The sequence below is a fragment of the Myotis brandtii genome, unplaced genomic scaffold (genome assembly GCF_000412655.1).
Source record: "Myotis brandtii unplaced genomic scaffold, ASM41265v1 scaffold187, whole genome shotgun sequence".
NCBI classification, from domain to species: domain Eukaryota; kingdom Metazoa; phylum Chordata; class Mammalia; order Chiroptera; family Vespertilionidae; genus Myotis; species Myotis brandtii.
Genome location: NW_005356944.1, coordinates 3,484,540 through 3,498,846, shown reverse-complemented (window position 1 = coordinate 3,498,846; position 14,307 = coordinate 3,484,540). Strand labels below are relative to the sequence as shown.

The 14,307-nt window shown below is 58.5% G+C and overlaps 2 protein-coding genes across 2 annotated transcripts in view; one reads left to right on the top strand and one right to left on the bottom strand.

Moving 5' to 3' along the window:
• The window catches only part of IGHMBP2 (immunoglobulin mu binding protein 2), a 14,847-nt gene extending 2,377 nt beyond the window's left edge, over positions 1-12,470 (bottom strand). The window contains exons 1-13 of the mRNA XM_014538231.1: positions 12,367-12,470; positions 12,037-12,206; positions 10,162-10,345; positions 9,844-9,941; positions 8,164-8,327; positions 7,106-7,306; positions 5,623-5,770; positions 4,252-4,426; positions 3,333-3,515; positions 2,946-3,064; positions 2,052-2,146; positions 1,176-1,299; positions 1-299 (exon numbers count right to left, since the gene is read on the bottom strand). Of these exons, the coding sequence (XP_014393717.1) occupies positions 1-299; positions 1,176-1,299; positions 2,052-2,146; positions 2,946-3,064; positions 3,333-3,515; positions 4,252-4,426; positions 5,623-5,770; positions 7,106-7,306; positions 8,164-8,327; positions 9,844-9,941; positions 10,162-10,345; positions 12,037-12,206; positions 12,367-12,470 (2,064 nt within the window). The remainder of the gene's footprint in view (positions 300-1,175; positions 1,300-2,051; positions 2,147-2,945; positions 3,065-3,332; positions 3,516-4,251; positions 4,427-5,622; positions 5,771-7,105; positions 7,307-8,163; positions 8,328-9,843; positions 9,942-10,161; positions 10,346-12,036; positions 12,207-12,366) is intronic.
• A 1,447-nt stretch (positions 12,471-13,917) lies between these two features.
• Positions 13,918-14,307, top strand: part of MRPL21 (mitochondrial ribosomal protein L21) — a 9,734-nt gene continuing 9,344 nt past the window's right edge. Inside the window, exon 1 of the mRNA XM_005864365.2 lies at positions 13,918-14,056. Coding sequence (XP_005864427.2) covers positions 14,038-14,056 — 19 coding nt within the window. The 5' untranslated portion in view covers positions 13,918-14,037. The remainder of the gene's footprint in view (positions 14,057-14,307) is intronic.

The window sequence follows — 14,307 nt, the reverse complement described above, 5'->3', positions numbered from 1 at the left end:
CTGAGCTCCCTCGGGCCGCCGGCCTCCAGGCTTCCTGGCGGACCCGGCTGAGCCTTGGGGCTTCGCACCGGCCTGGCCGTGGCCCTGGGAACTCTCGTAGGAATAGTTTTCAGGGACAATGTCATCAAGATACTCAAAGGCCGTGCGCACCTCCCCGTGCTCCGTGAAGTAATCCACCAGCGTCTTCAGGAAGGCGTGGCTGCTGACCGTGCGCGAGTCGCAGACGATGGCCACGTGGCGCCGAGCGCGGGTGATGGCGACGTTGATCCGCCGGTCCTCGGCAAGGAAACCAACTTCACCTGGTAAGGAGGCAGGGTGAGCGGGCGAGATCTGAGCCTAAGGAACGGGAAGCAGGCTCTCCTGCCCTCTCAGCAGCAGGCACCCCTACGAGGACCAGCTCCAGGCTCACACAGACGGCCTCCCGGCTCCGCCTCCCATGGACTCGAGGCCCTCAGGCCCCACCGTGTGACCCTGCTGCTCACCACAGCTCATCAGGATGGCAGACGGTACCCGACTAATATTGCCGTGGCTCTCAGACTGTCACTCATTTCTCAGTAAGTACAACTCCTCCTCCCTGAGCCAGAGCTAGGTGACAGCCGGAGGCGTGGATGGGGCTGCAGCTGACGCACGAGAGAAGTGCAGGGCCATTCCAGTACCTTCTCTCTCCCAGCACAGCTGTGCCACCTCCCACCTGTTTTCAACCTTCCACTGAAAACGCTTTTCCAAGCCCATGAACCAAAACACTGTTTCTGGATCCAACTTTCTTACCAAACGGAATTCCACAAGCTCTATGGGCATCAATGCTGTGCCCTGAGGTTGAATCAGCCTCGAGAACAAAAGATGAGCTCTGAGCCTGAGGGGGCTCCACCTCCTGGGGGTGTCCAGCCCCCTACCCCAACCACATGCTCGGGCCCTAAGCCTCCATGCTGCTCCCTGTGCCAGGAACACCTTTCCCACCCCTGGCACCGTTCTCCCTGCTGTGCACGCTGGGCCCCGGCGGGTCCCTGTTAGAGGCCTCGTCACACCTCACCCCCCGCCAGCTCAGTCTCTCCTCACACTGAGCTCACGCAGGACAGTCTGCACTCCATGCTCACTCTGCAGGGACTGGCACGGCCGGGAAACCCAGCCCTCCACGTGCGTGACTCACTTCTGGGACTCTGGCGAGCGCTCCGTACCTTTCCTGTTGGATCTGACGAAGGACAGCACCACCGCCTCCTTTTCTCGGCCTTGGAAGCCGTCGACCGACTTGATTTCAAGCTCAGGGTGCCTGTGAGCGAGGCTCTGTCTGAGCAGGTCCACCTGAAGCACCAAGCAGACCGTGGCCTCAGACCAGGCCCCGGCACAGCCCGGGCCCAGGCAGTTCACACGCTGTCCTTCCCTCAGCAGAGGGCCTCGCCTGCAGAACCGCCCCGACCTCAGGGACCTGGTTTCCACAAAGGCTCTCCTCACAGGCATGCAAAGGAGCCAACAAAATCACCACCCACCTCCGTCAGATAGGACCCCCACCCCCACCAACACTGACATCCGAAGGGAACAGCCGTCGCTTCTGCTGACTCACCACCTGCTTTCCCTTCAGAAACCACCCACTCCCACCCGTCCCCTGGGTTCCAGAAAGCCTGGCCGGCCGGTCCCAGAGACAGGCGAGGACCCAGCTTCAGGTCACAGCACTGGCTCGGGCAGGGGGACAGCCAGATCAACGAGATGGGAAGCTGAGATTCTCGTGGCAAAGGCCACAAAAGGACCGCTGTTCCCGGGATGCCTGTGTAAGGACAATATCCCTCGAGGTTGCCGGGGACACTGGGAAAGCTGGCGGGAAACAGAAGCCAACACAGGTCAGGACAGGATGAGGCGGGAGGTGGCAGAGCGAGTGAGATGGACAAATGGACGGATGGAGGCTCTTGCTGATGTCATCTGAGCCTCAATCCAGACGTGACGTGGCTGACTCCAGCCCGGAGTTTTCGGTCATAAGAACCAATAAACTGCCCTTTTCCTTTCAGCATGGAGGGGTGGTTGGATCCCACTGACACACGGAGAGAAAGGGGCGCTCGCACCTGGAGGTTGTATGGCGTGATGACGGCGATGTCGCTCGCCCGGACGCCGGCGTCCACCAGAGCCTGGACGTGCAGGCTGACGAGGCGCACCTCCCCTGCAGGCACAGAGAGCGGGCTTCCAGGGCAGGGCACGCTGACACCGAGGCCGGCGCTGCTTCTCCCAGCAGCTCTCCCTCTATGATGTCAGCTGATCTGGGTCCTCCTGGGACCCCACACCCGAGTCGGAGTGTCCCCAGACTCAGAAACAAAAATGTAGGGCCCCCTGCCCCCACTGGGTGGCCAGTGGGCTGAGCGTCATCTGTGCACCAAAAGGTCACCAGTTCTATTCCCGGTCAGGGCACATGCCCGGGTTGCGGGTTGGATCCCCAGCTGGGATGTGTATAGGGGGCAACCTGTTGATGTTTCTCTCTCACATTAATGTCTCTGTCTCTCTCCTTTCCTCTCTCTCTAAAATACATTTTAAAAATGAAAAAAATGCAGGACCCCAGTCAACCTGAATTCCAGAAACAACAAGCACTCTCTCAGTGTAAGCAGGGCCACCTGTCCTGTTAGTGGCAGCCCTGAGTGGTCTGAGTGGACGTCCTGCGGGCTGAGCAAGGACCTCATCCCAAGACCAGCCAGGCAGCGCTGGCCACTCTGATTGGAACAAGAAGATAAAACACTGCCCAGGCCGTGGCTGCCTCGAATCCGCCAGACCCGGCTGCCGCGAGCATCTTTTGCTCATGGAGAAGAGCATTAAACGTGCTCAGGCTTAGCCTCCGGCTCCTAACTGCCCACGGCTCCTCGGTGCTGCCCTCACCTCCGCTCCCAAGTTGGCAACTAGAGGGACGTGTGTGTTTGGAGGAGCCCGGGGTCTGTTTAGACAGAAAAGCTGACCCTCCCGAGCAAGCTCACCAGGGTTCCCTTTAGACTGGTCCTCCTCCTCCTCCAGCTCGGACAGCCCGCAGCCGGCCGTGTCCACGAGCAGCAGGGGGAGGCCCGTCTCCTCCGTGGCAGCCACTCCCGGGAGGTCCCTGCACAGGGGGAGACTGAACGTAAGGCCCCGGCGCGGAGGTCCTAAAAGCAGAACCGCATGTCCCTCCTGCCCTCAGCACTGCCCCTCCCTCAGGAAGACGGTACCACCCACAGGCAACACGATGGACAGGAAGCAAGTCAGACTGTGACCCCCAAGTCCACTCTCCTTCCCAGAAACTGGTCTTGGAGGAGACTCTTCCTCTAAAACCTGCAGACCCCTTGGTGCTCAGGGCTCCGTCAGGACACGGACGTGGCCACACCACTCACCGCAGGAGGTGCTCTGCCACGGAAGGGTGTGCCGTGAGCTGCCCGCGGTACAGGGCCTCCGAGGCCCACTGCATGATGGCCCGGTGCATGCGGTACTGCACCGTCAGCGTCCGCACTGCCCCGGCGCAGCACCCCTGGGCCAGGCGCTCCATCAGGCTCAGCGACAGTCCCGCCAGCGCAGCTCTGCACCCGAGAGAGGAAGCGGGAGGGAGGCCAAGCCCGGAGTCCAGCGTGAGACCAGGGCCCAGGGAGGAAGCTGCCCTCCAACCTCGAACCCGACTCGCTCCCCAGTTCTGACCAAGAACTAAGGTGTGGTCGGCTGAATAACAGCCTCTGAAGACGCCACCTCTTAACCCTGGGCCCTGCGAGAACGTGGCAGGGCACCGTGCAGATGTGGTGAAGCTAGGGGTCCGAGGCGGGAGCTGGCCGTGGACCAGCCTGTGGGCCCAGTATCCTCAGTCAGTCAGCCCAGAGGCCGCTCCGCTGTGGCGTGAAGATGGGAGGGCCACGGGAGCCTGTGCTCGGGGTGGGGGGGGACACTGTGCTCACAGCGGGCAGGCCTGGAAGGTGTCCCCGTGGAAGGAGGTGCCTACAGACCAGGCCTCGGGATCCATGCTGGGCCGGGTGCTAACCCACCCTGAGGGCAGTCAGCCCAGCCCACAGAAGCGGGTGAGCGCGGACATCCACCCTGTGGCCCGTCGGGGTGTTCAATCCAAGCACAGGGCTGGGTTCCAAGGCCACAGGGACCACTGACACAACCCCTGCCTCCAGGAGCACAGGCTGAGGCGCGACGTCTAAATGAGCAAGTGTGGGGGCGGCTCACCCAGGGCCTCCTGTGAGCCGGGACCTCTGGGCCGGCCCTTGGGGGACAGAGCAAAGGGTGACCAGGAGGGGCCGAGGCGCTCGGCAGAGGGCTTACTTGGGAGAGACGATGGTGGGGGGCAGCTGCTTGTGGTCCCCGGCCAGGACGCACTTCCTGGCCTTTAGCAGGGGGACCCAGCAGCTGGCTTCCAGGGCCTGGGCGCACTCGTCGATGACCACCACGTCGAAGTAGCCGTCGGGCAGCAGCTTCAGGGGCCCGTCGGGAGAAGCGCCTGGTGGAGATCAGAGCCACGGGCTTTGCAGGGGCACAGGCTGTGTGAGAGCAGCTGCCAGGGCGCCGACAGGCCCGCGGCTCCACAATCCAGCCTCACGTTAAGACTGACAAACGTGCAGCCCAGAATAACGACTTGGTGAGGACGTCAAAGGCCCGTAGTGCCTGCCCCGAGTTTACCTGTGAGGCGGTGTGTACCCAGCCATGGGCCACTCCGACGCCTCAATCACCAAAACCCATCACCCCTTCGTGGCTGCGACCCAAGTCCTCGGAAGGCCGTCTTATTTATAAACATTCCTGCATCATTTTCTGAATTTAAAATGTAACTACTTCTCCTCTAAAGTGGTTTCAGAACAATTAGCTGCTGAGCCGCGACCCAAGTCCTCGGAAGGCCGTCTTATTTATAAACGTTCCTGCATCATTTTCTGAATTTAAAGTGGTTTCAGAACAATTAGCTGCTGAGCGGACACCCAGAGACGAAACCTCCACGAGCCCAACCACACAGAACAGCGTACCAGCTCTCCCTGCATCCCCACGAGAGCTCAGTCCGCAGACCTGGCCCGAGAGACACTCCCAACCGCGAGGGGCCTGGGCAAGCCCCCAACCCCCCCACCCCGAGCCTGCTCCGCTTTAAGATAAGTCTTATTTATAAACATTCCTGCATCATTTTCTGAATTTAAAATGTAACTACTTCTCCTCTAAAGTGGTTTCAGAACAATTAGCTGCTGAGCCGACACCCAGAGACGAAACCTCCACGAGCCCAACCACACAGAACAGCGTACCAGCTCTCCCTGCATCCCCACGAGAGCTCAGTCCGCAGACCTGGCCCGAGAGACACTCCCAACCGCGAGGGGCCTGGGCAAGCCCCCAACCCCCCCACCCCGAGCCTGCTCCGCACCTTTAAGATAATAAGATGATATTATGAATGTCACGCCAATAAACTCAACAACTTAGGTTAAATGGATCAATTCCTTCAAAGATATCAGTTCACTTAAGAGCCAACCTGAATATAGTCCCGTGTCAGTTAAAGAAATCCCATGTGCAGTTAAAAACCTCCCCGCAGAGAAAACTCCAAGCCCAGAAGGCTTCCTGGTGAATTCTACCCGGCAGGGAGGACCGTCCTACACAAACGGCTCCAGAAAACTCAGAGGGGGTCACCTGAGGCCCAGGGGCCGGGCGGAGACACGCCCTCCTCACCTGTGTTTGTGGCCAGGACCACGTCGGCCGCCCGGAGGCTTTCCAGCATCGCGGCTTCTTCCCTCGCCTTCAGCTCCTTCCTCAGCAGCCTGATTTCATTTTGAAAAGTACTTTTCTCTCTCTTATCCTGGGTCTTTCTAATTTTCACCTACAAATGAAAGCAAAGAAAGCATAATCCCTTCTTTTTAATTGATTTCAGAGAGAGGCAGGAACAGGGGGACTTAGAAACATCAATGATGAGAGAGAATCATGGGTCGGCTGCCTCCTGCACGCCCCCTACTGGGGACCGAGCCCACAACCCGGGCATGTGCCCTGACTGGCAGCCCAGCTGTGAACTCCCGGTTCATGTGCCAACCACTACACCAGCCAGGCAGAAAATATAACCACTCGGACACAACTTTGCACTTATTTAGCTCTTTTTAGTTCACAAACTGCTTTTTTTTATAATCACTGGGTCCACCTCACTAAGTTCCTTAAAAGGCAATGAAGTCAAACTCTTTCTTGAAGGAGCAACAGACACATGCAGGTGACAAAGCACCTGACCCCTGCCCGGCCTCAGAGCCAGTGTCGCTGCACAGGGAGAGGCAGGCAGGCCGGTCGGGTCCTCGAAGCAGACGGCGCTGTAACGGTGAGCCCAGCCCCGCCCCCACAGTCACCGACAGGCGCCTGCCGCTCAGGGCCTGGGCTTCAGCAGCATAGACAGAGGGGCTGAGCGTCACTTTTTATTCCACATTTGTCAAGAGATTTAAAAAATTTTTGTTTAGCCCATAAAATGGCCACATAAACCCCAACTTACTTTAATACTAAAAAAGAGCTGTAACCCCTGCCCTGGCCGGTTGCTCAATGGTTAGGGCACCGGCCTGCAGCACAAAGGGTCAAGGGTTCGATTCCCGGCCAATGGCACGTGCCTCAGTTGCAGGCTCAACCCCAGGCTCCGGATGGGGTGCGTTTGGGAGGCAACCAATCCATGTGTCTCTCTCACGTTGATGTTTCTCTCCCGCCTTCCCAGTGGAAAAACATCCTCAGGTGAGGATTAAAAAGAGAGACGTCACCCTTCCTGCCCTGTGATGTCCGCTCTGGAGGACAGGGTCCAGCAGTGACAGGAGGGCCACGGTGCCCAGCTCCGAGCAGACAGCATGATTTAGGCAGGAGCAGGGCCAGGCCCTCCTGCACACTTGTGACGGAGCGCCAGCACGGCAGACCCCTGCACGCCTCCCGTGCAGAGGGACCGCGGGTCCTGTCCCGGCCCTGCTGTCCCCGCGCTGGCCGCCCTGCGCCATCCACTGCCCTGCAGGAAAGGCTGACTCGAAGCACCGGCCCGGGGAGACCCGAGCACGGGGAGCACACACAGGGCGGGACATTTCAGGAAACCAGGGCACACGCGGGAGCTGGAGACCCAGAAAGCTGCAGCACCGAGAACATGAGGAAATGCCATCTCTAACTGAAAACCGCCGTGAGCAAAGCCCTGCTGAGACATACGTACGGAGACCTGGTCGATGTCCCTCCGGATGTCGGCCACGATCTGGGCGCCGTCGCTGCGCACCAACACCGCGTCCAGCGAGTGCTGCTGGATGGACTCCAGGAGCCGGGCAGGGTGCCCGAGGCGCAGCGCCCGCCGCCCGCTTCGCGCCAGGCGCTCCACCAGGTTGTCCACGGCGATGTTGGAGGGCGCGCAGCACAGAACCTGGGGCGCAAAGCTCAAGGTCGGGTTTGGGGAATCCGTGTTTAAGGAAACCACCTCGGTTTACACGGAAGCAAACAGAAAGCCTTACGGAGAGGAGAGAGGGTGCAGTGTGGGCGCCACGATGCTAAGGTGTGAACTGCAGCTGCGGGGACGGGGACACGTCACTGAAAACTGTCAGTGTCTGGATAACGAGAACTTGGGCTGGAGAACCCACTGGTCCCCAGAGCACCAGACGTGCGGGGACTGGTAACTGGAAAGGACGGGCTCATAGCCCTGACCAGTTTGGCTCAGTGGATAGAGCGTCGGTCTGCGGACTGAAGGGTCCCGGGTTCGATTCCAGTCAAGGGCATGTACCTTGGTTGCGGGCACATCCCCAGTGGGGGGTGTGCAGGAGGCAGCTGATCGATGTTTCTCTCTCATTGATGTTTCTAACTCTCTATCCCTCTCCCTTCCTCTCTGTAAAAAATCAATAAATATATATAAAAAAAAAAAGAACGGGCTCATAGGCCCTGACATAACCCGGCTGGGGCGCCGTCTCATCCCCAATCACGTCACGCTATCACCCGACGAGTGGACGGGGAGCTCTAAATGGCTCAGCCTTCTTCCAGAACAGCAGCCCCACCGTTACAGGCAGCGGCGGAGAGGAGAGTCCCTCTTCCGTCAGCGCCAAGAACAGGGGCCCAGGCCTCCCCCCATGTCCTGGCACCGCCACCCCATCGAGGTGGCCCAGGGCACATCCCGTGTCCCGCTCGGCTGTCAGGAACCAGAAAGGGCACCAGTGCTCAGCTAAGGTCAGGGACGTCCTGACCCGTCCCCTCCCTCCTGGCGGGGCGGTGCTGCGGGGAGCGCCGGCCCACCTTGCAGCCCTGCTTCACCGCCTGGAGGATGAACTCCACCACAGTGGTGGTCTTCCCGGTGCCAGGAGGCCCGTGGATGATGGCCAGTTCTTTCTGGGCCAGCGCAAACGAAACCGCTTCCTGCTGGGAGGCGTCCAGGGCGGCGTTGTAGAAGGTCGGCGCCCCTGCGGGAGAGGCGACAGGGTTAGGCCGGCTCTGCGGGCACTGACGAGCACAGGAGGGAGACGGACTTCCCGGGAGGCACCCGGTCAACACAGAATCAACCTGCTTTGTTTTCAAAAGATTTCCCTAGAACAGGGAGCAGCAGACTGCAGACCAGGCCAAACCCAGCCTGCCACCCGCCTCCCTGAGCCGGGCTCTCCTGGGACCCAGCCACGCCGCCACGCCGGCCCTGCCTGCTTGCTCCTGCCCCAGCCCGCAAAGCCCAACGTTGATCATCTGTCCTTTTACTGAAAAGCCTCACCACTCATGCTCCAGGATAACAGACTTCTAGGTAAATGTTTCTTGAAACATATTGTCCCTTTATCCGTGCCCAGAAAATGACAAAAATAAAGGATAAAAGAGCCCTAGCCTGTTTGGCTCAGTGGATAGAGCATTGGCCTGCGGACAGAAGGTCCCAGGTTCGATTCCGGCCAAGGGCACATGCCTGGATTGCGGGCTCGAACCCCAGTAGGGGGCGTGCAAGAGGCAGCAATCAATGATTCTCTCTCTCATCATGTTTCTCTCCCTCTCCCTCTCTGAAATCAATAAAGATATTTAAAAAAAAAAAAAAGGAAAAAAGAGTACTAGCAAAAAGCAAAAACAAAAAAAGGAAAAGGAAAAAGAGTACTAGCAAATTCCAGCATCGAGTTCCTATTCCGACTCTTTCATGGCCACACTGATTACTTGCTCTGTGTGCCCTGTGCTCCGGGAGCAGGTAGTACTGTATCCGGCTCTGCTCCCACGGAACCCGCCCCACAGTGCGGCGACGCCGAGACGTGTGAACTCACAGGCCCAGGTGCTGATCTGAACGGGTTAGTGACGCCATGGGAGCCTCAGTGCCCAAGCACGTCCCACCGCTCCACACTGTGCCCTTCTCCTTAGCTGTCAGCCACGATCAAGACGTGTCACGCTCCTTCAAAGGGGGTAAACAAATAATGTGTGTATGTGCGTGCGTACATGTGCGTGTGCGTGCAAGTAAAACACACAGTCGGATGTGGATGTGGGAAAAGAGTTGAAGATGTGACACAGGCACTGTGAGCCGAACCGAGTGGCAGGTTTCTGAGTGACTGACTCCGTTTTTCTGCTTCTGAATACCCTAGTTTTCCGTGACTCACATGGTCACTCTTACAGTGTCTACAGCCTGCTGAGGAAACAACCCCGTGAGCCTTTCACACCAAAAGCACTGCTCTCAAGCACCGGTGAGGTGAACCTCCAGTGTGACTGGCTGCCACCGCTGGAAGAAACACCGCCAGCGCGAAATGCAGCTGGGGGCCAGAGAGAACCTAGAAACGCGAAGGAAGGAGCTTTCTCCGACGCTGAGCCCAGCTCAAGTCATTCCCAAAACTTATCTGAAGAAATTAAGGTGATTTCTTCTACCTGTACCTCCTCAAACTCTTGACAAAATGGCCCCACGGCCACGTCACTCGCCAGAGTTTCCATAGTGGTTTCAACCAGAAGAGAAAAAACACCAGCTCTTACGTGTGTCGCCGGCAGGACTGGGGGCTGCGCCGCCGAAGAGGACCTCTATGAGCGAGAACGCGGGGCCGGCGTGGTACTTCTTCAGGGCGATCAGGGCTCTGCCCGGGGAGAAAACCCAAGAGAGGGGCTTAGGGAGAACCAGCCGTGAAGTCGGGGAGGAGCCCCGGCCCCCCCCTCCACCTGCAGCCCCCAGCTCCGGAGAGGGCGCACGGACAAGCCCAGCCCAAACCCACTGCTCTCCGCCCAGCCCAAGCGTGGTCGGCTGAGCGAGCCGTGTTTAAGGAAAATGTTACATGTGTGGTCCAGGCACATGCTTACTTCTTCAGGCGCTTGTAAGTGACATCATTGGCAAGTTTTAACAGTCGGTAGGAATTCTGTTGGTCAAAGCTCAACTGGGAATCACAGGACTGGTCAAAGGCCACTGTGACTGATTTCTGGGTGATCCGGGTCAGCACCCCAGTGGCCAGCTGACCTCCTTCATCATTCAGACCCACAATATCACCTGCGAAACAAAGACTCAGTGATGCAAACATAGAGCAAAGTTAAATGTGGATTATTTTATTCCATAAGTCCCAGTATATTTCAAACATCCTATTACTTTCTTCAAAAAATAAACGGTGAACATCTAAATCACACACGTGAGGTCAATGAACTGTTTAAAACAGTCAGGACCGACCGTCGATAAAACACGTCAAGGGCCCGTTCTGCGCCAGGCACTGCTCTGGACAGGAGTCAAGCCCGTCCCTGCGCGCCCTCAGGGGGGAGGGACCAATACAGCCTCTTGTCAGGCCAGTGCCAGGGGCCTAAGGAAACATGACGCTCAGGGAGGGCACAGGGGGGACGAGGGCGGTGTCCTAGAAAGACTGTGAGGTAAGGGCCTCCCTGAGTGGTGAGTGGTGACAGGTGGGGGCCCTGGATGAAGTGGGGCCACGAGCACCTCTGGGGGAGAAGACCATTGAAAGAGGGACAGTGTGTATCTGCTGCCCACTCCGCAGGGATCTCCCCACATCCTGTGAAACCTGTTCGGTGATTCAGCACCTCGGGGATGCAGTGTGACCCGTGTCTGAGCCAATAAGGGCTTCACACGCCCCGGCCATGTGACTGTTCAGGGATGGGCATGGGACCAAATCAGAGCCCGAGACACAGCGAGCCTTTGCTTGGGCACCGGGACAGAGGTCCTCCCTCTCTCCAGCTAGACCAGGACCCTCAGAGGGTGTAGGGCGAGCACGGCTCCCGCGTGGCACCTGAGAAGGAAGCCGACCCAGAAGAGGGCAAAGCCAAGAAATGGAGGGAGGCTCGGCCCAGCGACCTCCTTGGAGCCCTGACGCCCACCCTGCAGGGGTCCTTCAGCACAGGCCTTCTTGCCCAAGCCCGTCTGGCTTGGGTTCTGTCACTTGACCACAGTTCTGACCAAAACAGAATCCACTCTGAGATAAAGCCAAGGCCACCCGCACATTTACACCCTACTTATCCATGTCTGCAAGAGCGTGCCAGGCATGAGCCAGGCCTGTTCTCGGTCCTAGGGGTTCGTCTTGTAAGCGAAGAGTTTCGTCTGCACCTTGAATCTTTTCTCTGCCTCCTTCCCCAACTTTTAAAGAGAAACATCAGGTGGCAACAGTACCCCTGGGGCAGAGGTCAAGTTCTGTACATGGGGCTCGCCACGGGGAGCTCCCCCGGGGACTGCCCCACGAGTGCCCCGAATAGGATCCCATGTTTCCGAATGCACCTCAAAGCTACTGAGCCTCAAAACCGCTCCTCAGAAGAAACAGCTCCACCTGACTCTGTCCATGGCTGCGGCAACACACCAAATTCCCAGCAGGCTACTTTTCAACATAAATGCCACCTCCTCTGGCTTCCTGTGAGTCGAGGAGCCATCGGTCTCCGAGGCCGTAACTCCACAGCGCTCATTAGCTGAACACACATTTTTACCTTTGCGTTTCCAGAGTTTCCAAGCCACCTGCACAGACAGGTCCTGCTCAATTACTCCTGAAAGACATTTAGCAATCCCCTTCGCCCTGGTCATGGCAGCCCATGGCAACTGGCCACATGAAAACAAACGCTGGCCTCAGGGCCTGGCTCTCCCTGTGTTACGCTGGGCAGGTCACTTAACCTCTCCCTCTCAGCCTCCTTAGACAAAACTCCGTTTGAGGCTGGTCACACTCAGTTATGCGCCTGCGTCAGAAATGCACAGACCGGAGGAAAAGCTGTTACTGGGAAGCACTCCTGCAGACGCGCATCTCGGGGGCTCGAAGGTGACCAGCAGCTGTCCGTACAGCCCGGTCCGCTGGCTGGACACCTGCAGCTTCAGCAGACAGACGCCGCGGCGCTGGAGCTCCTTCAGAGAGACGTTTTCCTGCCAGGACCTGGAAGACACAGGATAAACGTTAATCTTTGCACTCACCGGTGTTCATTTCCACCCCTGCAGGAGAAATGGAAAGGCGGGGGGTGGAGGGAGTAGGAATAAAGAGCTGGCACAGGCGCCGAACACGAGCCAGCGCAATTCTGGCCCTGCCCCTTTCAGACCTGCCCCTCCTGGCTCCCCGCGAGCAGTTCATGACGCGGCCTTTCTCCCAGTCACCCGGGTCAGAACCTCCAGCCACCTTCCCCTTCTCTACTCTCTCCCCCATCCTGGTTCAAGTCACTGAGTCCTATGGGGCCCTTCCTGTTTACAGCCTGGACCCACCTCTCCCTCTCCCTCTCCCCTCCAGAGCCCTGACTCAGATTCAAGCCCACATCCCTGGCAGCCTGGATTAAACAGAGCTTCCTGGCCGTAGCCGGTTTGGCTCAGTGGAGAGAGCGTCAGCCCTCGGACTGAAGGGTTCCGGGTTCCATTCGGTCAAGAGCAGGTACCTGGGTTGCAGGCTCCATCCCAGACCCGGTCAAGTGCAAGCAGGAGACAACCAATCAATGTGTCTCTCACATCGATGCTTCTCTGAACCTCCAGCCACCTTCCCCTTCTCTACTCTCTCCCCCATCCTGGTTCAAGTCACTGAGTCCTATGGGGCCCTTCCTGTTTACAGCCTGGACCCACCTCTCCCTCTCCCTCTCCCCTCCAGAGCCCTGACTCAGATTCAAGCCCACATCCCTGGCAGCCTGGATTAAACAGAGCTTCCTGGCCGTAGCCGGTTTGGCTCAGTGGAGAGAGCGTCAGCCCTCGGACTGAAGGGTTCCGGGTTCCATTCGGTCAAGAGCAGGTACCTGGGTTGCAGGCTCCATCCCAGACCCGGTCAAGTGCAAGCAGGAGACAACCAATCAATGTGTCTCTCACATCGATGCTTCTCTCTGTCTCTCCCCCTCCTTCCACTCTCTCTAAAAAAAAACAACAAAACAAAACAAAACAAAAAAGCTCTCAGCACCCAAGTGATCCTCCTAAAATGCAAATCTATTCACCCCGCCTCCTCCACCAACCCGCTTAACTTCAATGGAAGCCATCCTCTGCACCAGAATATCATACAAGCTCCTGGGCAAGGCCCTTCTCAACCTGACACCCATTTACCTTCCCACATGTGCTTACTCTGCACTTGGGACCATGCTGAGCACTTGACTTTTAATAAAATCATTTCATTCTCTCGGCAAACCTGAGAGGTGGGAATGATCCCATTTTACAGATAAGCTAAGGAAGGCTCAGAGATACAACCTGCAAAGCGACACAGCCATACATGAAGGAGCTGGGATTCTCCCAAAGCTCTTAACTGTTACGGTCAAAACCTCTCAAGCAAACCCCATCCAGGTATATACTGCAGCGTGGGGTGTAACCTCTGGGATCAGGTCCTCACTCCGCCTGCGTGACGGTGGACAGGTTCCTTAACCGCTCCCCTCAGCTCCTCCGACATGAGAATAACAGTAACGAGCTTGGTAGACGTGGCCTGAGGGTTGGAGGAGCTGGCGATGGGAGAAGGGGTTTACAGCCTCCATCAGCGCGCGCCTATTCCGCCTATTCCTGTGCAGACTCAGGCCGGCTCTCCCGGTCCGGCTCCCCCTGCGGGTCACCTGCGCCCCCATTTCCCTGACGCTATGCCCAGGCCCCGCCTCCTCCCTGAAGCACCCCTCGCGCCCGGCCCCGGGCCGGGGTTTCTCGCCCAGCTCCGCGCACCGGCGTCCGCATCGGCACTTGTCACGCTGAAAGGGGGCTGCTTAGGCTTCTGCCCACCTCCGGCGCTCACACCCAGGCGCCCAGTGCCAACCGCTCTCCTGATGGGCCGGGCACACACAGGTGCCAACACTGACAGCGCCGACGGATGGGGGAGAGGGCTGGGCAGGCGCTGGGGGTGGAACTGGGCAGAGGCAGGATCTCGGAATGAGCGTTCGGGGAGGGGGACTTCGGACCGAAAAACGAAAGGGTCCATAACCAGAACGGGCCGCCCAGGGAGGCGACGAGGTTTCCACCTCTGGGGGAGACCGGGCCCCGGAGGGTCCGCCTGGGTCTGAGCAGGTCAGGGCTGGGGAGCTGCCGGGCCGGCACCG